The sequence below is a fragment of the Theropithecus gelada genome, chromosome 3 (genome assembly GCF_003255815.1).
Source record: "Theropithecus gelada isolate Dixy chromosome 3, Tgel_1.0, whole genome shotgun sequence".
NCBI classification, from domain to species: domain Eukaryota; kingdom Metazoa; phylum Chordata; class Mammalia; order Primates; family Cercopithecidae; genus Theropithecus; species Theropithecus gelada.
Window position 1 is genome coordinate 21,565,029 of NC_037670.1, and position 19,898 is coordinate 21,584,926.

Genomic DNA, 19,898 nt, shown 5'->3' on the forward strand with positions numbered 1-19,898 from the left:
GTTCTGCTGGGCTGGGGAGGGGGGCGGTCGCGGAACGGTGGAGCATCCCATAACCGGCCAACCTGCCCATCCTCCTGGCTGCATTGCCTGCAAGTCTGTCCGCCTGCCAGCGCCTCCGCCCCCGCCTCCGCCCCCACCCCTGCCCGCTTTGTCCTGCCTGGACGCGAGTACAGGGACTGGTTTTCTTTGCCTCGTTTCGTTTCCTCTTCTGTGCGTGTGGTATAGACCCGTGCTTCTCAAAGGGTGGTTCCTGGAACAGCAGCATTGACTTCACCTGGGAAATTATTAGAAATGAAGGGTCCGGGGCCATCCCAAGACCCCTGCATTAGCACTCGTATTTTAAGGGCCTTCCTCAGGTGATCCCTTGGCAACTGGGCATGAGAGCGATGGCGTCTGGCGTGGTTGCTCTTGGCCCTCAAGGTCAAGGCGGGACTTTTCCTTCATGTCTGCCTGGGGCCCACCAGAGAGCCCTGCCGGGAGGAACAGAGGCTGAAATCCTTTTATACTGGTGAGCTTTAGAGAGTCGAGCTGGGGGCTGCAGGACCTGGGTTCAGGCACTGTGTACAGGTGGCCCAGCTACTGAAGGAAAGCAAAATATTTTACCCCAAAATCTTTGTTTTAATTTTTTTTTTTTTTTTTTTTTTAGATGGAGTCTCATTCTGTCATCTAGGCTGGAGTGCGGTGGGGGTGATCTCAGCTCACTGCAACCTTTACGTCCTGGGTTCAAACGATTCTCCTGCCTCAGCCTCCTGAGTAGCTGGGACTACAGGCGCCCACCACCATGCCCAGCTAATTTTTTTTTGTATTTTTAGTAGAGAAGGGGTTTCATGGTGTTAGCCAGGATGGTCTCGATCTCCTGACCTCGTGATCCGCCTGCCTCAGCCTCCCAAAGTGCTGGGATTACAGGCGTGAGCCACTGCACCCGGCCACTTCTACTACTTTTATATTTCACTCAGCTCTCTAAATTTATTTCACCTCTAGGTACTGTTAAATCCTTCCCCCATGATCTGGGATTTTTGGGTTCCCCAGTGAGGATGTGTGTTTGGAGGTGCTTTCCCCTCTTACATCTCGGGCGCTCACAGTTTTTCGGCTGTCTCACAGTGTTTGCAGTGACAAGCCACTTCTTTCAAAGGGTCTGTGAATTATTTTGGTTTTCCTCTGTGTTCCTGAGGTAGTTCTTGGAGAAAAAGCTCACAATGTGTCTCCACATGCTGTTCTGTCCATCCAAGTGGGAAATGTACATGAGTCCTGCCTCTTAACCACCATTTTCCCTCTGAAAAAAAAAAAAAAAAAAAAAAGCCAGCTTCTTCCTTTTAGGTTGACATTCTTAATTTTGGAAATCAGTGCTAATGAAACCCAAGTGTTCCTTTGGAAATGTAGTTTGAAGAGTGAGGCTCCCTTGGACCTCCCAGCCTTGTCTGGCTTCTGTGTGACTGTGATGCATGGGTGAGACAAGCAGAGGAACAACACAGACTTCCCACAGAATCCAGAGAAAGAATACCTCTGCTGTTTTAAGCCACTAAGTTTTGGGGTGATTGTTACACAGCAATAGATAACTGGAACATATCCCCGAATTCCACATTTGGAAGATTGCAAGTAATCGATCAGTGTCAGTCTTTCCACGATCATTTGGTTTGCTTCAGGCCAGATCTGCTGCCTTTTGAATTAGAGATACCGTTTTCCAAGTTTTTGGTCATTGCTCGAGTTTTGTGTTCAGAATGCACATGTCTATTTTCTTACTTGCTGTAAAGGACCAAATTATGCGTCCCCCGCCCGCCCCCCACCCCCTACCACCCGCCACACAAATTCATGTGTTGAGGTCTTAACTCTCAATGTGACTGCATTTGGAAGTAGGGTCTTTAAAGAGGTGATCGAGCTTAAATGAAGCCCTGAGGGTGGGGACCTGATTTAAGAGGACTGGTGTCCTTGTAAGATAAAAGAAAGACGCCAAGCATAGACCTGGTGAGAAGGTGGGCAGTCTGTAAGCCAAGGAGAGAAACCTCAGGAGAAACCAAACCTAGCAACACTTTGATCTCAGACTTCCAGCCTCTGGAGGTGGGAGAAAATAAATTTCTGTAGCTTAAGCCACCCAGCATGTGATATTTGTTATGGCAGCTATAGCAGACTAATACACTAGCATTTGAACACAAATCAAAGAGACCTCTGCAAGAGACCTCTTGGGGATGCTGGTCAAGCTGTGATTTTTGACTTGAACTTTCTTTTCCAATATCTGTTACAGCAAATGAAGAAAGAAATTCATGTAATCTTTCTTGTCTGTGCCCCTGAACAAAGCTGAATGTTTTTGAGGCCCTCTTTTCATCTCAAACTTGGGTTTTAAAACAAATCAGTAATGATATTTATTCTATTGTCTTTTTATTAAGGAATCTATATGTTCATAGTTTGGAACATACAGGAAAACATGAAGAAGAAAATAAAATTACCCGTAATGATGATCACTGGTGTGAAGTTCTCTCTGTGTGTGTGTGTGTGTGTGTGTGTGTTCAGAGACAGTCTTGCTCTCACTCTGTCACCCAGGTTGTAGTGAAGGGTGCAGTCATGGCTCACTGCAGCCTCAAAGTCCTGGGCTCAAGGGATCCTCCTGCTTCAGCCACCTGAGTAGCTGGGACTACAGGTGTGCACCACCATGTCTGGCTACTTACAAACCAATTTTTTTTAGAGACAGGGTCTCACTATGTTGCCCAGTCTGGTCTTGAACTCCTGGGCTCAAGCAATCCTCTTGCTTCAGTCTCCAGAGTCACTGGGATTAGAGGTATGAGTCACTGAACCTGCCTACATTTTTAAAAAGTCTCTTTGCTTTATTAAATTCCTCTTCAAGACTTCACAGAGCAATGGTAGCTCATCATAATCAGGGAAACAAGAAGAAAAGAGAACCACTCAGGCTTCTTTCTGGGAGGCAGTGGAGAATCCGGGAAACACAATGACAGTGAACCATGGGAAGCAGGGGGCATGGCCAGTGGATCTGAAAGGGACCAGCTAATGGTCACTAAATGTCCAAGGCCTGGGCTTCAGCGATAGCCTCAGGTATCTCTGTCACTCCAGGGCACTCATTCGTTCAGTGAGATGTCATTTATTAAGCAGTTATAATGTTGCAGGTGCTGTGCAAAAGACTGGACATACAAAAGAAGAATTTGACCTGGACCTTCCCACTCTGGGGTCTATAATCTTGTAGGGGGAAGGGAACACAAATGCAAATTAGTAAAGAATGAGAGCAGTAGCTTAGGACACTGCAACTGTGTGCTACAGGGCCCAAGGACTGGAGACCCACCCCTTCATGAAGGTCAGGGAAGAGCTGGGTGGTGGAGAGAGCTGAGCCTGTGTGGAGCCCTGATGTATGCTCTGATGCTGAGGGAGCACAGTAGAGATGGACACAGATAGTAACAGAAGAGTGTGGCCCCGAAAGCAGAAGCAGCATCCTGCACCGTCTCCCCTTAGAATGAATGAGTATTTACAAGAAAACAACCACAGGCATCGCCGTCCTTCAATGGATCTCTTTGCTGGAGAATTGACAGAGCGCGTGCCGCGCCTGAGTGAGCCGATAAATTCTCTCCTTAAGCATTCTTCTCTTGGTGGCGGTCTCACTCTGCTCTTGAAGCAGCCAGGAATAGCGATTTTTTTCCTGTAGTATCTGCATCATGGCTTTCTGCAAGGAGTCACCATTCTCTCGGAGCATAAAATACTGAATTATAAATGGGATCTGGTTGGCGAGACGTTTGCTGGTTTCCTGGAAGAGGGAGAAAGAAGGGTTTGCTGGAGTGGTCTCAGCCCAAGGCCTCTGGTTGCAGAGAGAAGGCATGGAGTTCTCGGATGGGCATATGGTTGCCTTGTGAAGCCCTGGTGGGCCCGCCCACCTCCACTCCAGTGGTCAGCATCAAGCCCCATGAAGGTTCTATCTGCACTGACCCCTCTTTACTTCCAGGCATCCCCTCTAGCACTAAGAATCCCCCTGCTAGGCTAGCAAGCCCATACCACCTCTGGGCATCCCCACAGCTCCTCCCTGCTGGAGAGAACCCCCAGCCCAGGACTCCCCTGGCTCCCTTCTGGGTGTGCATCAGGGCCATTTCGAATCCTCCCCTCATTCCATCTTCATAGATGCAGCCAGTGTGTCTGGCAGCCAGGTGCCCATGGCTGGGAAACCACTCTATTCTGATTGAGAAAGGGCTTCGGGAGGTGGGTGTCTTTGCAGTTTAAAAGCTATTTTTCCTTCCTGGGCACAGTGATACTTGCATACTGGATAGAAAGTCAGAGGCCAAAAAGTTCATTGGGTCACAAAATCCAGGGAAAGGAAATTTCATTCCTATCTTGTGGGGCTGGCAAGTGTGGCACGTTAGTGCCTTCTGGACACCAAAGAAAGCTGATTCGTAGCCATTATCATTGATGTTTGTTGTATTTTGCTGTATTCTGATCATAGTAATTTTGTAATTCATGGACTGCATATGAAATATAAAGAATTTTGGGGTTGAATTAATTTTGAGTACATGCTTTGCTCACTTTAAAAACTGATTGTGGGGAAATTAATTAAAAATGCCTTCGCAGGGCTCGTGTAAAATTATAAATGAGAAAATATACAAGTAGTTTATCATAGTACAAAAGGGCTTAATACATTGTAGTGGTCCCTCCCTCCTTCCCTCAGCAAAGCCTCTCTAGGTTAGCATAGTCCCTGCTCAACTCTACAAATGCCAGAGAGTACAGATCCTGCCCCCCCGGGGAACTCACGGAGAAGTAGGCGTTCAGGTGGACGCCTATTTCATTAAAGGAGGAAACTGAAGACTCATTAATGGGAAAATGAGAGTTCAACTTCATATTCTGTGAAGGCTTCCCCAGAGGGTTAAAAATCTCTTCTCGGACTTTCTTCACAACAACACTGTAAATCTGATCTTGACAAAAAACAATCTGCTCCATTCTGAACTGAAGTTGGATCATGTTTTCTGCCTTTTCTGTGTGTCTCACTTTTATGTCTTCAATCTTGCTCTGGTTAGATAAGAAAGACAAGCACATTACTTCTTTTTCTTCTTTCCTGTTGGCTTAAACAAATTTGGAAGTACTATGATGCTGAACTCAGAATTAAAACGAATCTGAGGTCAAAGATGTCCTGAGACTTGAAATGGTGATTTTTAGAAAGTCCCACTTCCCCCTTTCTGTCCTTATGAACCTGGTTTCTTCACTCCCCGCTTGCAACATACCTTCTGTCCTGCCCTTTCTTCCTCTCTGGCCATCCCCAGTCCCTCCCACACCACCAGCTTTCTGCTCCTTCATCAGGAACAGGCTTAGTCCATGCTGTTGGGATGGTGTCAGTCATTCCCGGAGTTCTACTTCTGCTGGAATGGTTCCAGTACTGACACTGGGATAACAGTGTGATATACCTGTTTCCCAGGAATCCCAGGGCTCCTACGTCACCCATGCAGTCAAGGAAGAAAGGTTGACTGGGCACGGTGGCTCATGCCTGTAATCCCAGCACTTTGGGAGGCTGAGGAGGGTGGATCACTTGAGATCAGGAGTTCAAGACCAGCCTGGCCAACATCATGAAACCTCATCTCTACTAAAAATACAAAATTAGCTGGGTGTAGTGGCGAACACATGTAATCCCAGCTACTTGGGAGACTGAGGCAGGAGAATCACTTGAATCTGGGAGGCAGAGGTTGCAGTGAGCTATCACACCATTGCACTCCAGCCTGGACAACAAGAGTGAAACTCTATCTCAAAAAGGCTGGGTGTGGTGGCTCACACCTGTAATCCCAGCACTGGGAGACTGAGGCAGGTGGATCACCTGAGGTCAGGAGTTTGAGACCAGCTTGGCCAACATGACAAAACCCCATCTCTACTAAAAATACAAAAATTAGCTGAGTGTGGTGGCAGGCGCTTGTAATCCCAGCTACTTGGGAGGCTGAGGCAGGAGAATCGCTTGAACCCAGAAGGCAGACGTTGCAGTGAGCTGAGATGGCACCACTGCACTCCAGCCTGAGTGACAGAGTGAGACTTCATCTCAAAAGAAAAAAAAAAAAAAAGGAAAGAGGTGATATAGCAGAGAACGGGGATCACAGAGTCACTGCCACGGACTGAACATTTGTGTCCCCCACCCCCCAATTTACATGTTGAAAACAAAGCAGAAAGGTAATGGTATTGGGAGGTGGGAGGCAATTAATCATGAGGGTAGAGCCTCATGAATGTGACTGAGGCCCTTATAAAGGAACCCCAGAGAGCGCTCTTTCCACCGTGTGAGGGTACACAAGAAGGTGGTGGCCGTCCGCAACCTGAAAGAGAGCCCTCACTGCCACCTGACCATGCCCACACACTGATCTCAGGCTCCCAGCCTCCAGAACCATGAGAAACACATTTTTATTGTTAATAAGACACATCCAGTTTGTGGGACTTTGTGATAGAAGCTTGAACTAAGACTGTTATGTCCTGGCTTTGAGTTTCTTTTTCTTTTTTTTGTTTTTGAGATAGTGTCTCGCCCTGTTGCCCAGGCTACAGTGCAGTGGCACAATCTCGACTCACTGCAACCTCCGCCTCCCAGGTTCAAGTGATTTTCGGCTAATTTTTGTATTTTTAGTAGACACAGGGTTTCACTGGGTTGGCCAGGCTGGTCTCGAACTCCTGACCTCAAGTGATCTGCCCGCCTCGGCCTCCCAAAGTGCTAGGATTACAGGCGTGAGCCACCACGCCCGGCCTAGGCTTTTGAGTTTCAAACAGACTTTTTAAAACTGAAAGCAGAAGCAGTGGCTTGAGAGTAAGAGGGTGAGTTTCAGAGGTGAAGTTTCATGGGTGCTGGTTCTTTCTCTCTCTCTTTCTTTTCTATTTTTTTAAGTATATGTGACAACTGTGAAAGAAAAATAGAATCTTGGGACCACAAACTTACTATACCAAAGGGAAAGTTAACTGTCTTTCTTTTGTTCCCAAACAGAAGCTGTGATTTCACATGCACACTTTATCCAATGTAAAATGTAGATTTACTGAGCGAGAGATGAATGCATGATTGACTTGCCCTCCACGCTTTTCTTTTCACATATAACATGTAGATTCATTGAGTGCTGGTCAGAGTCTTACAAGAGTGTGACCTCTGCCTCACTGCCTACCCTCCTTCATTCTTCCCAGCTTGCTCTTTCCTTTTCAAATACTGAAGTTCCTCTAAACCCTCGTTAGGAAAAGCACAGGTCACAGATCGCACTGGGACTTGTGTTTCTTTTTCCCAGGTACATCCTCGACCTGCGCAAAATAAACCTCGGATCGAGGCAGATCTGCCTCAGTCACTTTTTGGTCTACACAACGATGGATGGTAGACCCTCTGGGAGTAGAAGCGGCCTGTGCTGCACTCCTCAAGATTTGTGACACAGGAGGCAACGCACCCCCCAGGCTCTGATGTGGCTCTGGGGAGTGTGCAGGCCATGGCCTTGGAGAGCCCCGTAGTCCCTGGTATGGAGCTGGGAGCTGTTGCAAGGCTGTGTCTATCCAAGGGCAGCACAAAAGAGGTGAAGAGCCTTGGTGGATGCCAGAGTTCCCATGGCCCAGAGCAGTGAGGCCTGCAGCAGAGTGCTTCATGTGTCCCGGCGGGGGTTAGCAGGAGCTCAGGGACCAAGGGGACCAAGGTCTGGGAAGGACAATGGACATCTTGGTGACTGGGGACCAGGCAGGTCACCCACCCCATGAGCAGGCACCTGGGACGCAGACACAGCCCCTGAGAAAGTGGGCGAGAGTCAGAACTGAGATTTAATTTTTACCAACAGGCCAAAAGGGTGAAAGAAGAAATTAATTTACATGATGGAAAAATGACAGAAATTGTCCTTCTTGCTTGCCTGCACTAAGGAATGAGATTTCAATCCACGAGCCCAGGCCTGGGCAGAAGAGGAATTTTATTTAGAGCCCATGTGGCACATGCCCTCTCTTGCCTTTGCTGAAGGTAACTCAGGGAAAAGTTGCTAAGTAGAAACCCACAGAGCAACATCTTTGAGTCAAACATACAAACTTGGGAGTAGGACTAGTGAACAACGCTGTGCTTTATGCTTGAAAAAGTTTCAGCCTACCAGCTCGTCCTCAGTGGAGCCCCATGTCCTGCGCGAGGTCATGCAAAACAGATGGCAGGGCACAGGCCTCCTTTCATTTCTCCTGGGGAGTGAAGCCTCCTCCTGAGCAGAAGCCAAGCAGGCAGGTACTCCTGGAGTCACCAGCCCCGCCAGCCCCACCAGCCTGCCATTGCATCCCTGGCCTCATGGTTCCAAACGACAGGGTTCCAAATGACAGGGAACATATCCAGCTTCTCTCAAGGTTAAACAGCCAGTGGTCCAGGTGACTAGCAAGTGAACTCTGGGCGCTTACCTGAACAGTATGGTTAAGGTTGAAGAATTCACCAAAATGTTTTTTGGCCATGTTAACGAAAGCTTGCCGGATAATTTCTGACCAAAAAAAAAAAAAAGAAAACATCAGTAAAACACAAGCAGAAATAAAATGGTTAAAGACACAGGGAGGATGACTGATGATACCCTGACCCATTCCAGGAGACTGAGTTTCCTAGGCCTGCAGACCAAGATAGGAGAGAGTGAGATGTCATTCCAGGGACATGCAGTCCAGCCCTCGTGCAGCCTGGGCAGGTCCCATCCGTTTCCTGTGCCTGTGTGCATGTTAACCTCTGACTATTCCTCACATCATCAGGGGTCCGCAACCTCCGGGCTGGACCAATTCCAGTCCACGTCCGGTAGATGTGCAGTGAGCTAGTGAGCATTGCTGCCTGAGCCCCACCTCCTTTCACGTCTGCGGTGGCACCAGATTCTCACAGGTGCACAAACCCTGTTGAGAACTGCGCATGCGAGGGATCTAGGTTGCGTGTTCCTTATGAGAAACTCATGCCTGACGATCTGTCACTGTCTCCCATCACTCCCCCAGTGGGACTGTCTAGTTGCAGGAAGACAAGCTAAGGGCTCCCACCATGATGAGGATTCTACATTATGATGAGCTGTGTAATTATATATTACAATGTAATAATCATAGAAATAAAGTGCACAATAAATGCAATGCAGTTGAATCATCCCAGAGCCATCCCTCTCGCCCCTCACCGGCCTGTGGAAAAATTGTCTTCCATGAAAGCAGGTGCCGTAAAGACTGGGGACCGCTGCCTTACACAGCTGTGTTGGGGGCTGCGTATGTGCACCCTCTGCCTGTCCCCTAAAGACAAGAGAAACCATCTTCCCCACGTCCTCCGTATGTTTGAAGGACAGCGATGGAAAGTGCCTACCGCACTCAGCATGCTTCCCCATCTCCTAGAAACCTCAGTACGAGTTCTCAGGCAGAAGGGCAGAATCTGCAGCTCTGACCGGCTCCCAGGCCTTGCCAGTGCTGCTGGCTCACAGACCACACCAAGTAGCAATCTAGCACACCAGTGAGCCGGTCTGCAGGCAGGCTGTGTTTGGTAACTCCATTCCAATCTCTTCCTCCGAGGCATTGGGGTCTATGGAAGGTACGAGAGTGATGGTTTGGGAGTCCTGCATGAAAGTCCTCACCCACGGCTTTCTGGAGCATGCTAAGGGCGGGCTCCACCAGGTGCTGGATGTACTGGTGCACGATGGTCTCAAATGTCTTGTAGTTGACAAATCCCAGAAGTTCCTTGCCTCGATACTGCTTTTCATATTTTTCAACTTCTTCATGGATAATATTTTTAACTGCAACATCAAACAGACCTCCATGGTGAATTCTAATAATTCTGCAGACGTTGTAAAGCTAGCAACAGTTTTTTAAAGTCTTGCTCCCCACTGCACGCAGAGGCAGTGTTGCAAAGTGGAGTTTTGTTCACAATGAGAAAAATATTCATGGTCTAATAACAGGAGTTTAAGAAATACTGACTTTTGGGAAACAAAAATCTTATTCTATGAAAATGTGTTTCAATTGAAAGTCATCACCCCAAGAGAGAAGTTACTATTTCTAACTGGTAGGAACAACAAAACAAAACAAAAACAAAACAAAACAAAAAAAACCTGATTAGAGGCCAAGTGTGGTGGCTCATGCCTGTAATATCATCACTTTGGGAGGTCGAGGTGGGAGGATCACTTGAGGCCAGGAGTTCGAGACCAGCCTGGGCAACATAACAAGATCCTGTCTCTACAAAAATAAAAACAGATTAGCCAGGCATGGCGGTGTGTGCCTCTAGTCCCAGCTATCTGTGAGTGATTGCACCACTGCACTCCAGCCTGGGTGACAGCAAGAGCCTGTCTCTGAAAAATAAAAACAAAACTAAACATGAAAATCTGATCAGTTAAATGAATATGGAAAATTAATCTTGTACCCCTCACCTCCTAAGCATACAGCTACAGATTACAGTTGGAGGGATCTTACCACGGAGGTAAATAGTGCTGTTTTCTCCAAGTGCCAGAACAAAAACACAACAGCATACACACAATGAGATGGTTTGGCTCTGTGTCCCCACCCAAATCTCATCTCAAATTGTGTTTGGCTTTGTGTCCCCACCCAAATCTCATCCCAAATTATAATCCCCATGTGTCAAGAGAGCAAGTGAAGACACTTTGGGGAGCAGTGACCCCAGGTCCTGCCCTGGTGGATGAGGATGCTGCAACCCCTGGGCAGGGGGAGCTCCCTGGGACTTGGAGGTGGTTTGTGGGTTAGCATGCCAAGGCAAGACAGGTCACGCCAGGAAATCGATAAGGTCTCCTGGTGGGAGGTGATTGGATCATGGGAGTGGTTTTTCTCATGCTGCCCTCATGATCATGAGTTCTCACAGGATCTGATAGTTTAAAAGTGTTCGGGGGCTGAGAGTGGTGGCTCATGCCTGTAATCCCAGCCCTTTGGGAGGCAGAGGAGGGCAGATCACCTGAGGTCAGGAGTTCGAGACCAGCCTGGTCAACGTGGTGAAACCCCATCTCTACTAAAAGTATAAAAATCAACTGGGCATGGTGGCACGCAACTGTAATCACAGCTACTTGGAAGGCTGAGGCAGGAGAATTACTTGAACCTGGGAGGCTGAGGTTGCAGTAAGCTGAGATCACACCACTACACTGCAGCCTGGGCAACAAGAGTGAAACTCCGTCTCAAAATAAATAAATAAATAAAGTGTTTGGCAGCTCTCCCCTTGCTCTCTCTCCTGCCACCTTGTAAAGAAGGTGCTTGCTTCTCCTTTGCTTTCTGCTATAATTGTAAGTTTTCTGAGGCCTCCCCAGCCATGTGGAACTGTGAGTCCATTAAACCTCCTTTCTTTATAAATTATCCAGTCTCAGGTAGTTTTTTATAGCAGTGTGAAAATGAACACACACACACACACACACACACACACACACGCCCTACTGGCACCTGGGCTGGAGCACATGGGAATCGAAACTTTGCCAGGTGAAGCCAGCAGGCTCTTGTCAAACCAGGGATCTCCCTGGTCTTGAATTAGGGGCAAAGAGAAGGAGGATTGGGATGAGTGGAATTGTTTGGGTGACCTGAGCACATTTTAGCACTTAAAATACTGCTACTTCATCTAGTCTTTACTTATTGTTGAAACTAGATCATCATACCCTAGACCTTCCAGAGGGGGAGATGGTAAACGATTTCATGTGGACTCCCCCCTCCCGTGGTCCCCTGGCACCCATGCTGAGCTCTGTCTTAATACCACCAAAATAAATAAGTATCCCAGGTCACTTTTTCTACCAGGCTGAGGTTTAGCTGCTACTAACGAAGGCTTTGTGTCTGGTGTGTCCACAACAGGCACTACGGCCAGCCAGCAGCTGTGCACTCAACTCAGTGGCTGGAGAGCCTTCATGTGGGGCTGGCCCCCAGAGTCATCTGGACCTCTGCTTTGGGCACAGGCTTCCCTCCAGGCACTCAGAATAGCGGCCCTGAGGTACCCTGGGCTGCTCTGCGAATTCCTCAGGTGGGCATGGAATGCCATTTAGCCTCAAAACCAAGAAGCAAGGCCAGGCACAGAGGCTGACATCTATAATCCCAGCACTTTGGGAAGCTGAGGCAGGTGGATTGCTCGAGCCCACGAGTTCAAGAGCAGCCTGAGCAATGGTGGTGAAAACCTGTCTCTACAAAAAAGTACAAAAATTAGCTGGGTATGGTGGTTCACACCTGTGGTCCCAACTACTCAGGAGGCTGAGGTGGGAGGATCACTTGAACCCGGGAGGTTGAGGCTGCAGTGAGCCATGATTGCGCCACTACACTGCAGCCTAGGCAACAGAGGGAGACCCTGTCTCAACAAAACAAAACAAAACCAAGACGCAAGAGGACGTCAGAGGCAGTGGAATTGCCCTGTGTTGAGTTGCTGAGGTCAATGCCCCATATTTCTGGGTCTTGGTCCTTGAGGGACAGTTGCTGATTACCAAGCATTTCAGAGTCTTGGATGGGTGTGTTCTGCTCTGGGCACACTTATGTGCTGGACATAGCCTCCAGTCTAGGTAAATACCACCCTGTTTTGCGGGCAGCCCTGCCCAGAACTTACCTTTTTGGGTATTAGTTGCAAGTATGCCTATCCAGTTTTTAAAATCCTCTCTGATTTTGTTGTATAAACGGGTCTCGTTCTCCCTTACAACTTCTTCTCCTTCTATTAACTTTTCGATGTCCTGATTAAACATCTTGATTTTCTGAAAATGATATAAAGTCAACAGTCTGTGCTGAAATCATATGAAAGAACTGGGACCGGTGTTGTAAGGAGATGTCCATCCACATGCCTCATCTCATGGGTGAGGAGGGGGAAGGACACAGTGTCACGTGGAGGCCCGCGGAAATCCTCACCTCAATCAGAAAGAACATCTTGTCGGCATCCTGGCTGGGGATGTCAGCACCGCAACGCCGCAGCTCCTCGGTCGCCTTCTGGTGGCTCTCCCTTATTTGTTCTTCTAACAACGGGAGCGATTTCTAAAGAAAACAATTGCAAACAATCAAACTATGGCTTAAGAGATTGGCCAACATATTTCTTTGGTATATGGGTAGGAACCCTTTAAAGCATGCAGGAAGATCTGGAATTTTTGTTATTTTGTGAATCTCAGTGAGATGGAAACCAGTCAAGGAGCCCAAAGAGAGTTTTGCATGCAACAGGCACGTCCCACAGCTTGGACGGCTTGGCTCGGAATTTTGCATTCTGCTGTGCAATTGGAGTGGTGAGGAATCGGGTGGTGGACAGTTTTTACTTTTGTTTTGTGGTGGTTGTTTGATTTGGCTTGGTGCCTTGTAATTCCAGAATAAGAACACTTGAATATAATGTGCAATGTCTTAGTAAAATGGGATTTTTGGTGACAATGTGAGTGTTATAAACTGATAAACACTGTGTCTTGGGGTTGGCGACACACTCCACACCTCATTTAATCCCCACACTGTCGTCTGCTGCCAGTTTTTTGTCAGAGAAGAAACTAAGGCTCAGAGAATCCAATTACTTGCTATCTTCACAGACCTAGTGAGCAGGTGGCCAATCGCACCCTGCCTACCAACTCCCCAACCCTGCTCATAAACACTGCAGGTGAAGACACCGTGGGGAGCAGTGACCCCAGGTCCTGCCCTGGTGGACGAGGATGCTACAGCCCCTGGGCAGGGGGAGCTCCCTGGGACTTGGAGGTGGTTTGTGGGTTAGCATGCCAAGGCAAAACAGGTTATGCCAGGAAATTGATAAGGTCTCCTAGGCTCTTTTTTGGGAGACAGTTTGTATCTGTAGGCAAAGTGTATTACCTTCTGATATTTCAAATTGTCATTGTTATAATTCAGTCGATTTAACATTTAAAAATTAATTTAAAATATTATACATTTTAAATTAAAATATTTGTGTTGAAAAAAGTTATAAAAATACAACATTTTTATTTTTGCAAAAACCAGATGTTTTTCTCAATTAGACAGGGATATAGCTTTCAGAAACCTCTTCTGCAAACTTAGTGAATTCCACTGGAATCAGTGATTCTCAAAGTTTGTTCCCAGGAAGACCTGGGAACGTAGAAATGCAAATCCACAGGTCTTACATCTAAGTCAGAAACTCTGGGTCTGGGACCCAGGAATCTAAATTTTTTTTTTTTTTTTTTTTTTTGAGACGGAGCCTCACTTTGTCGCCTAGGCTGGAGTGCAGTGGCGTGATCTCAGATCACTGCAACCTCCACCTTCTGGGCTCAAGCCATTCTCCTGCCTCAGCCTCCCAAGTAGCTGGGACTACAGGTGCACAACACCACACTGGCTAATTTTTGTATTTTTAGTAGAGACCGGGTTTCACCATGTTGGCCAGGCTGGCCTCGAACTCCTGACTTCAGGTGACCCACCCGCCTCAGCCTCCCAAAGTGCTGGGATTACATATGTAAGCCACCATGCCCGGTGTGCCCAGCAGAATCTAAATTGTAACAAACTTTCCAGGTAATTCTTGTGTACCTTAAAGTTGGAGAACCACTGGCTCCTTCTAACCAAATTTTCTTTGAGTATGTGCTTCCTGGCTCAAGTAAGTCATTGCTTTTGTTTAATACACAATTTAGCATGGGCCAAGTCCTAGGATCTGGAATAATCTTTGCTCAAAGGGTAAACTTAAATCTTCCCATGTTGCTTGGCCTCATTTGTGAAGGTTTAGGCAAGCATTAAAAATATTCAATTTCTCAATAACCACCAAACTGAAGTTTTTCTATAATTGATGATGTCATGAGGCCCTTGTCTGTAGTTGTCTGCTTTTGAGAATCCATAAAAATGGATTTATTTCTTACAAACCAATTATTTCTTAGAAGTTTGAGGCTAGAAGAATTTTTTTTTTTTTTTTAAAGACAGAATTTCGCTCTTGTTGCCCAGGCTGGAGTGCAATGGCACGATCTCGGCTCACTGCAACCTCCACCTTCCGGGTTCAAGTGATTCTCCTGCCTCAGCCACCTGAGTAGCTGGGATTACAGGCATGTGCCGCCATGCCCAGCTAATTTTGTATTTTTAGTAGAGATGGAGTTTCTCCATGTTGGTCAGGCTGGTCTTGAACTCCTGACCTCAGGTGATCCACCGGCCTCAGCCTCCCAAAGTGCTGGGATTACAGGCATGAGCCACCATGTCTGGCAATAAAAATTTTTTTTTACCAGGAAGTATTAACAACATATTGAAAAAAGACAACTTGCTCGCTCAGTGGTCAGTCCTTTTTATATTGCTAAACTGGTATTACAATTTGTTTCCTTCTCTTCCCCCTCCCCACCTCTGTTGACCAATTCAACCCTTTGTTTTAACACTATGTACTTGTTGCTTCCCAGTTTGGAAGTTCTTCCTGTGAGCCTATGACGGTGAGTGAGACAGTTTTCAGAGGGTACTTGTTTGCTTGTTTGGACAGAACAGTGGGGCATCTTAGCCAATTCCAGAGCAAGAGAGTGACTTGGGCATGCTGTATTCATCACTTGTCACCCAACCCACGTGGCTCACTTGGATGTGCATGATGAGTTCAGCGGTAAGTCTTTCTGCCAGTCGGGGAACCGTGGCTGACCCCTCCTCCAGGAGAACTCTGAAACGAGACAGACACTCAGGCATTCAGGAAGACTTGTGTACCATCTTGCTAGTACTGGGCTTTGTATGTGGTAGGTGAGCCCAGCTCCCTGGGGCAACACTTGCCATCAGAAAAGCCAGGTGGTGCATGAGCAAGACACTTGCCACCAGCCTGTACCCAAGCAAGTGTGGGCCAGGAAGCTTCCTTCCCTTCTCCCTTTCTATCATCCCCACAGACTCATGAGGTAGGTCATCTTAGCTACAGGAAAACAAACCCAGCCTCATGGAGATTAACTGAGTTGCCCAGATTAGTATTTTATTTCTCATCACAAAAGTACGGTGCTTACTAAGTGCCGGGCACCAGTCTAAGGGCTTTATAAATATTAACACATTTAGTCATTTAACAACCCACTTTAGAGCAAAAAAGACTGAGACACAGAAAGGTTAAGCAGCTTGCTGCATTTGCTTGCTGCAGCCACACAGCAGGCAGCGTGGCTGCAGCGTGTTTGCCAATAGCAGGAATTTAGGATGAAGCACACAGGATTATTCCCTAGCACTGCCAGTGCCTCTCACTGCAAGGGCCGGCTCTCAATGCAAGGATTTCAGATTTCCCAAAGACCTTGAGAAGCGGTTCACAAAGGGAGGTCCCTGAACTGGCAACATTAGCCTCAACCAGGAGGAACCTGTTAGAAGCAAAAGTCTTGGGCCCCTCCCCAGACCTCAGGGCAGGGCAGAGCTAGCGCTATTTTAAGGAACTCTCCAGAGAGTCTGCTGCTCACTCAGCATGGAGAACCATGGGCCTGATTATTTTGAAATCTCCCAGCTCGAGGAGGAGAGTTTACTTCTCCTCATGTCCTCTAGTGCTATTGAAAACAGCATGTTTAATCCACTCAGAGCAGGAGCAGAGAGGAAGAAAGAAGGAACCGGGTGGTATTTACTGAGTGCTGGCTGCTGGCGCTCAAGACCTTTGTGTATGTCGTGTTATTTAATCCTAACCACATCTTGGAGAAGATGGAAAAGACAAAATTCAGAGAAGGTGGCCCATATTGTAAGATCACATAGTTAGCAAGCAGCAGACCTGCTCCGCCCAAATTCACTGTGTTCCCATTAGCTCTCCTTCAAGCAGGAGTGACCTGTGTGCTACTGCATCATTCAGGAATAACAAGTTCCAGAATGAAGGGGAAAAGAGCTCCATTCAACGGGGAAAATCCCAGTGTCCTACAAACTACAGAGTCTCTATAGGATAATTTCTATTTAATAAAACCAGTTATTATTAAATTTCTATGTAATAAAAACAAGTGATGTGCTGGCGAATGACTGTGGGCACTGGAGGCTCTAAAAACGTGGAGAGTTCCATAGAGCAGGTTTTCCTGTGTGCTGCTTACAGTGGTAAACACGGGTTTCTGGAAGTTAGGAGCTCTGTGTTCAGTCCTGCTCCCATTCACTGTTTGACCTCATTATTCTTATCTATGAACATGGGGGAAACTTCACCTGCCTTATGTATCTCTTAATAAAAGGACTCAAATCAGAAAGCAAGTGAAAACATTTTGGAAAACCAAAGTGTTCTATGCTTTACTTCATGACACATTCCAGTTTTTAATCAGCACCATCATTAGAATCTAAAAAAAACAATGATGTGTCTAAATAAGCCAAGAAATTTAACACCAAAATAAGGTGAGGCTAGGTTATACTACCTTGTGTAATTTGTGCACATACTTTGGTCATCATCCGGGCCAACTCTGGCAGATGGGCTGGCTTTTCATGGAGTCTAATTCCAGGGCTTTCCTGAAGAGTCTCACCTGAAACATGGATGTGTTTGAAAGAATGTAATCTCTTTCTTGGTTGCCTCTGCCAAACTCAGTCTGTTCATGATCTCCTGCTGGCCCCGGCACTTCACGATCATGTAGCCCTTCTTGAGGGGGTATGTGAGGTTCCGTACCACATTAATGATGCTTTTCTCGGTGCCCCTGTCCATTAGATCTGGTTTGGTCAGGATCCCTGTGAGATGGTTAAAGAAGGGAAATGGAAAGGTCATTGATCCCCTCAAATAGATTTGACTCCTACTGGGCTATGGGCTCCTTTTTTGGCCAGCAAGGTCTTCTGCAGTCTTGATCCTCCAGTGCCTCATTCCCTCCTCATTCCCTCATCGCCCCTCTTCTTTGCATTTCTTTTGGTTCAGTATCTCACCCTCTCACTCAGTTCATTCGTCCTGGATAGTTGACTTAACAAATAGTTCTTGGATGCCTACTGGGTGCCCAGCACTAAGGCAGCATGCGTGGTTAGAATGAACTGGCTCCATGTACCATGTTTCCAAGAACGCCTCATTCCCTACTGACGGGAGTCCCTCTCTAGTGTCTCCTGAACCGACTCACTCGGCTCCCTCTTGTGGGTACCTCCTCTAATCTCCTCCTCCCCACTTTCCTCTCCCCCTCCTCTGTCCCCACTCCTTCCTGCTTGCACTGGATTGAAAACTTTGAATTCCAAGTGCTTTTTTTTTTTGTTTATGTTGCTTGAGTGTCAAATAGCCACTGCATTTCTTGTTTGTGTGTGTTGAAAAGGCCTTCCTTTCTTCCTTCCTTCCTGTCTTTCTTTCTTTCCTTCTTTCTTTCTTTCTTTCTGACAGAGTCTTGCTCTGTCACCCAGGCTGGAGTGCAGTGGCTCGCTTCAACCTCCACCTCCCCAGTTCAAGCGATTCCCCTGCCTCAGCCTCCTGAGTAGCTGGGACCACAGGCGTGTGCCACCACGCCCAGCTAATTTTTGTATTTTTAGTAGAGATGAGGTTTCACCATGTTGGCCAGGCTGGTCTCAAACTCCTGACCTCATGATCCACCGACTTCAGCCCCCCAAAATGCTGGGATTACAGCCATGAGCCACCGTGCCCAGCCTTATTTTCTGCTATTTTATCCTTCGTTTTAATTTGTGGATAAGTCTGGCTATCTGGTCTACTATTCCTGAATCTCTCTCTCCAGATAAATTAATCTAGTAATATACAAGAAATAAAGAAGAGTGGATATTGATAAGGGCCACACAGAGAGTTAACATAAAGTGATGTGCTGGCAAATGACTGTGGGCAGAGATACGTGGTGTAGTCTCCGGTTGGGTGGACAGGGAGGGCCTCTCTCAGAAGGCAACATTTGGACTGAGATCTGAATGAAGGAAGGAGTCAGCCTAGTGAGGATGGAGAAGGAGCACTCCAGACCCTGGGTGAGAGGGAGCAGGGATGGCAGAGCCATATTGAAGCGTCATGAGCAAGGCAGAGAGCGTGGGAACTGAGATCAGAGAGGCAGGCAGGACCAGGTCACCTGGGGCTCTGCTTTCTAAATAAAGGAGTCCGGGGTTTATATGCATGTGAAACGGCAGCAGGAGAGAATGTAAACAGGGAAGGGCATGACTTGATTGACATGTTTGAAAGCCAGTGGAGAGGGCACTGCCATGGGCAAGGTGATTGCTAGAACAGCAGGAGAATGTTTGAGCAGTACAGGCAGGAGACCATGGTGGCTTGGTCTAGGCAGTGACAGTGGGGATGGAGAGGAGTGGATGGATTTGGCACCCGTTTTGGAGGCAGAGTCACCAGGACTTCAGATACATTGGACTTGGAGGCAAGGGGAGGGAGGACTCAAATGGGACTCTTTGATTTGGCTTTAGAACTGGGTGGGCGGATGGGTTCTGTGAATGAGGTGGGGAAGCCTTGGGGAGGAGGAGAATCAGGATGGAGTATGAAACCAAGAGTTCTGTTTTGGTCATGTTTAACTGGAGACATCGACCAGACAGCCAAATGGAGTTGTCCAGTTAAGCAAGGTCAAGGTCACAGATACAGATTTGGGAGTCACTGGCATGTAGATGGGATTACAAACCACAGCCAGATGACGATGTGTTGATAGAAGGAGAGCCCAGAACCAAGTTTTCCATATTTAGAGGCCTGAGAATTGAAGAGACATGAAAACAAGGAGTCTGAGAATGTGACTTCCAGCTGGCCAGCGATGGAAGCGACCTGAGAGAGAGAATGGTGAAGGAAGGAGGGAGGTTCAGGAAGGAGGGAGTGGGCAACTGGGGTGACTGCTGCTGAGAAAGGAAAGGCGAGGACAGAGATGTGACCATGTGCTCCTCAGTGCAGAGGGTGTGGGTGACCTCGACAGGAGCAGTCTCTGTCTCAAGAGGGGGCAGGAGCTCAGCTGAAGCCGAGGGAGTAGACAGCGTCCATTTAGCAATGGATGGGTGGGGAACCAGCTTAGTGAGGGCCTGAAAATATTGACCCACTGTTCTTTTTGAAACTTATTCTCTAAGCCACTGTTATATTATCATCAAACTTGCTCTATTCTCATCCTTTGGGAGTATTGTGTAGATAATCATTCAATTTTCTTTTTTTTCTTTTTCTTTTTTTTTTTTTTTTGAGACAGAGTCTCGCTCTTTCACCAGGCTGGAGTGCAGTGGCATGATCTTGGCTCACTGCAACCTCCGTTTCTCAGGTTCAAGTGATTCTCGTG

The 19,898-nt window shown here is 47.3% G+C and overlaps 1 protein-coding gene across 2 annotated transcripts in view; it reads right to left on the minus strand.

Annotated features, from left to right (window-relative positions):
- Positions 1-2,791: 2,791 nt before the first annotated feature.
- MX2 (MX dynamin like GTPase 2) overlaps positions 2,792-19,898 on the minus strand; it is a 43,993-nt gene continuing 26,886 nt past the window's right edge. The window contains exons 7-14 of one of the 2 annotated variants that reach the window (XM_025379144.1): positions 17,214-17,412; positions 15,355-15,433; positions 12,736-12,858; positions 12,443-12,584; positions 9,510-9,668; positions 8,332-8,408; positions 4,735-4,989; positions 2,792-3,742 (exon numbers count right to left, since the gene is read on the minus strand). In XM_025379144.1, the coding sequence (XP_025234929.1) occupies positions 3,500-3,742; positions 4,735-4,989; positions 8,332-8,408; positions 9,510-9,668; positions 12,443-12,584; positions 12,736-12,858; positions 15,355-15,433; positions 17,214-17,412 (1,277 nt within the window). In that variant the 3' untranslated portion in view covers positions 2,792-3,499. The remainder of the gene's footprint in view (positions 3,743-4,734; positions 4,990-8,331; positions 8,409-9,509; positions 9,669-12,442; positions 12,585-12,735; positions 12,859-15,354; positions 15,434-17,213; positions 17,413-19,898) is intronic. The other variant, XM_025379145.1, reaches the window with a different exon arrangement.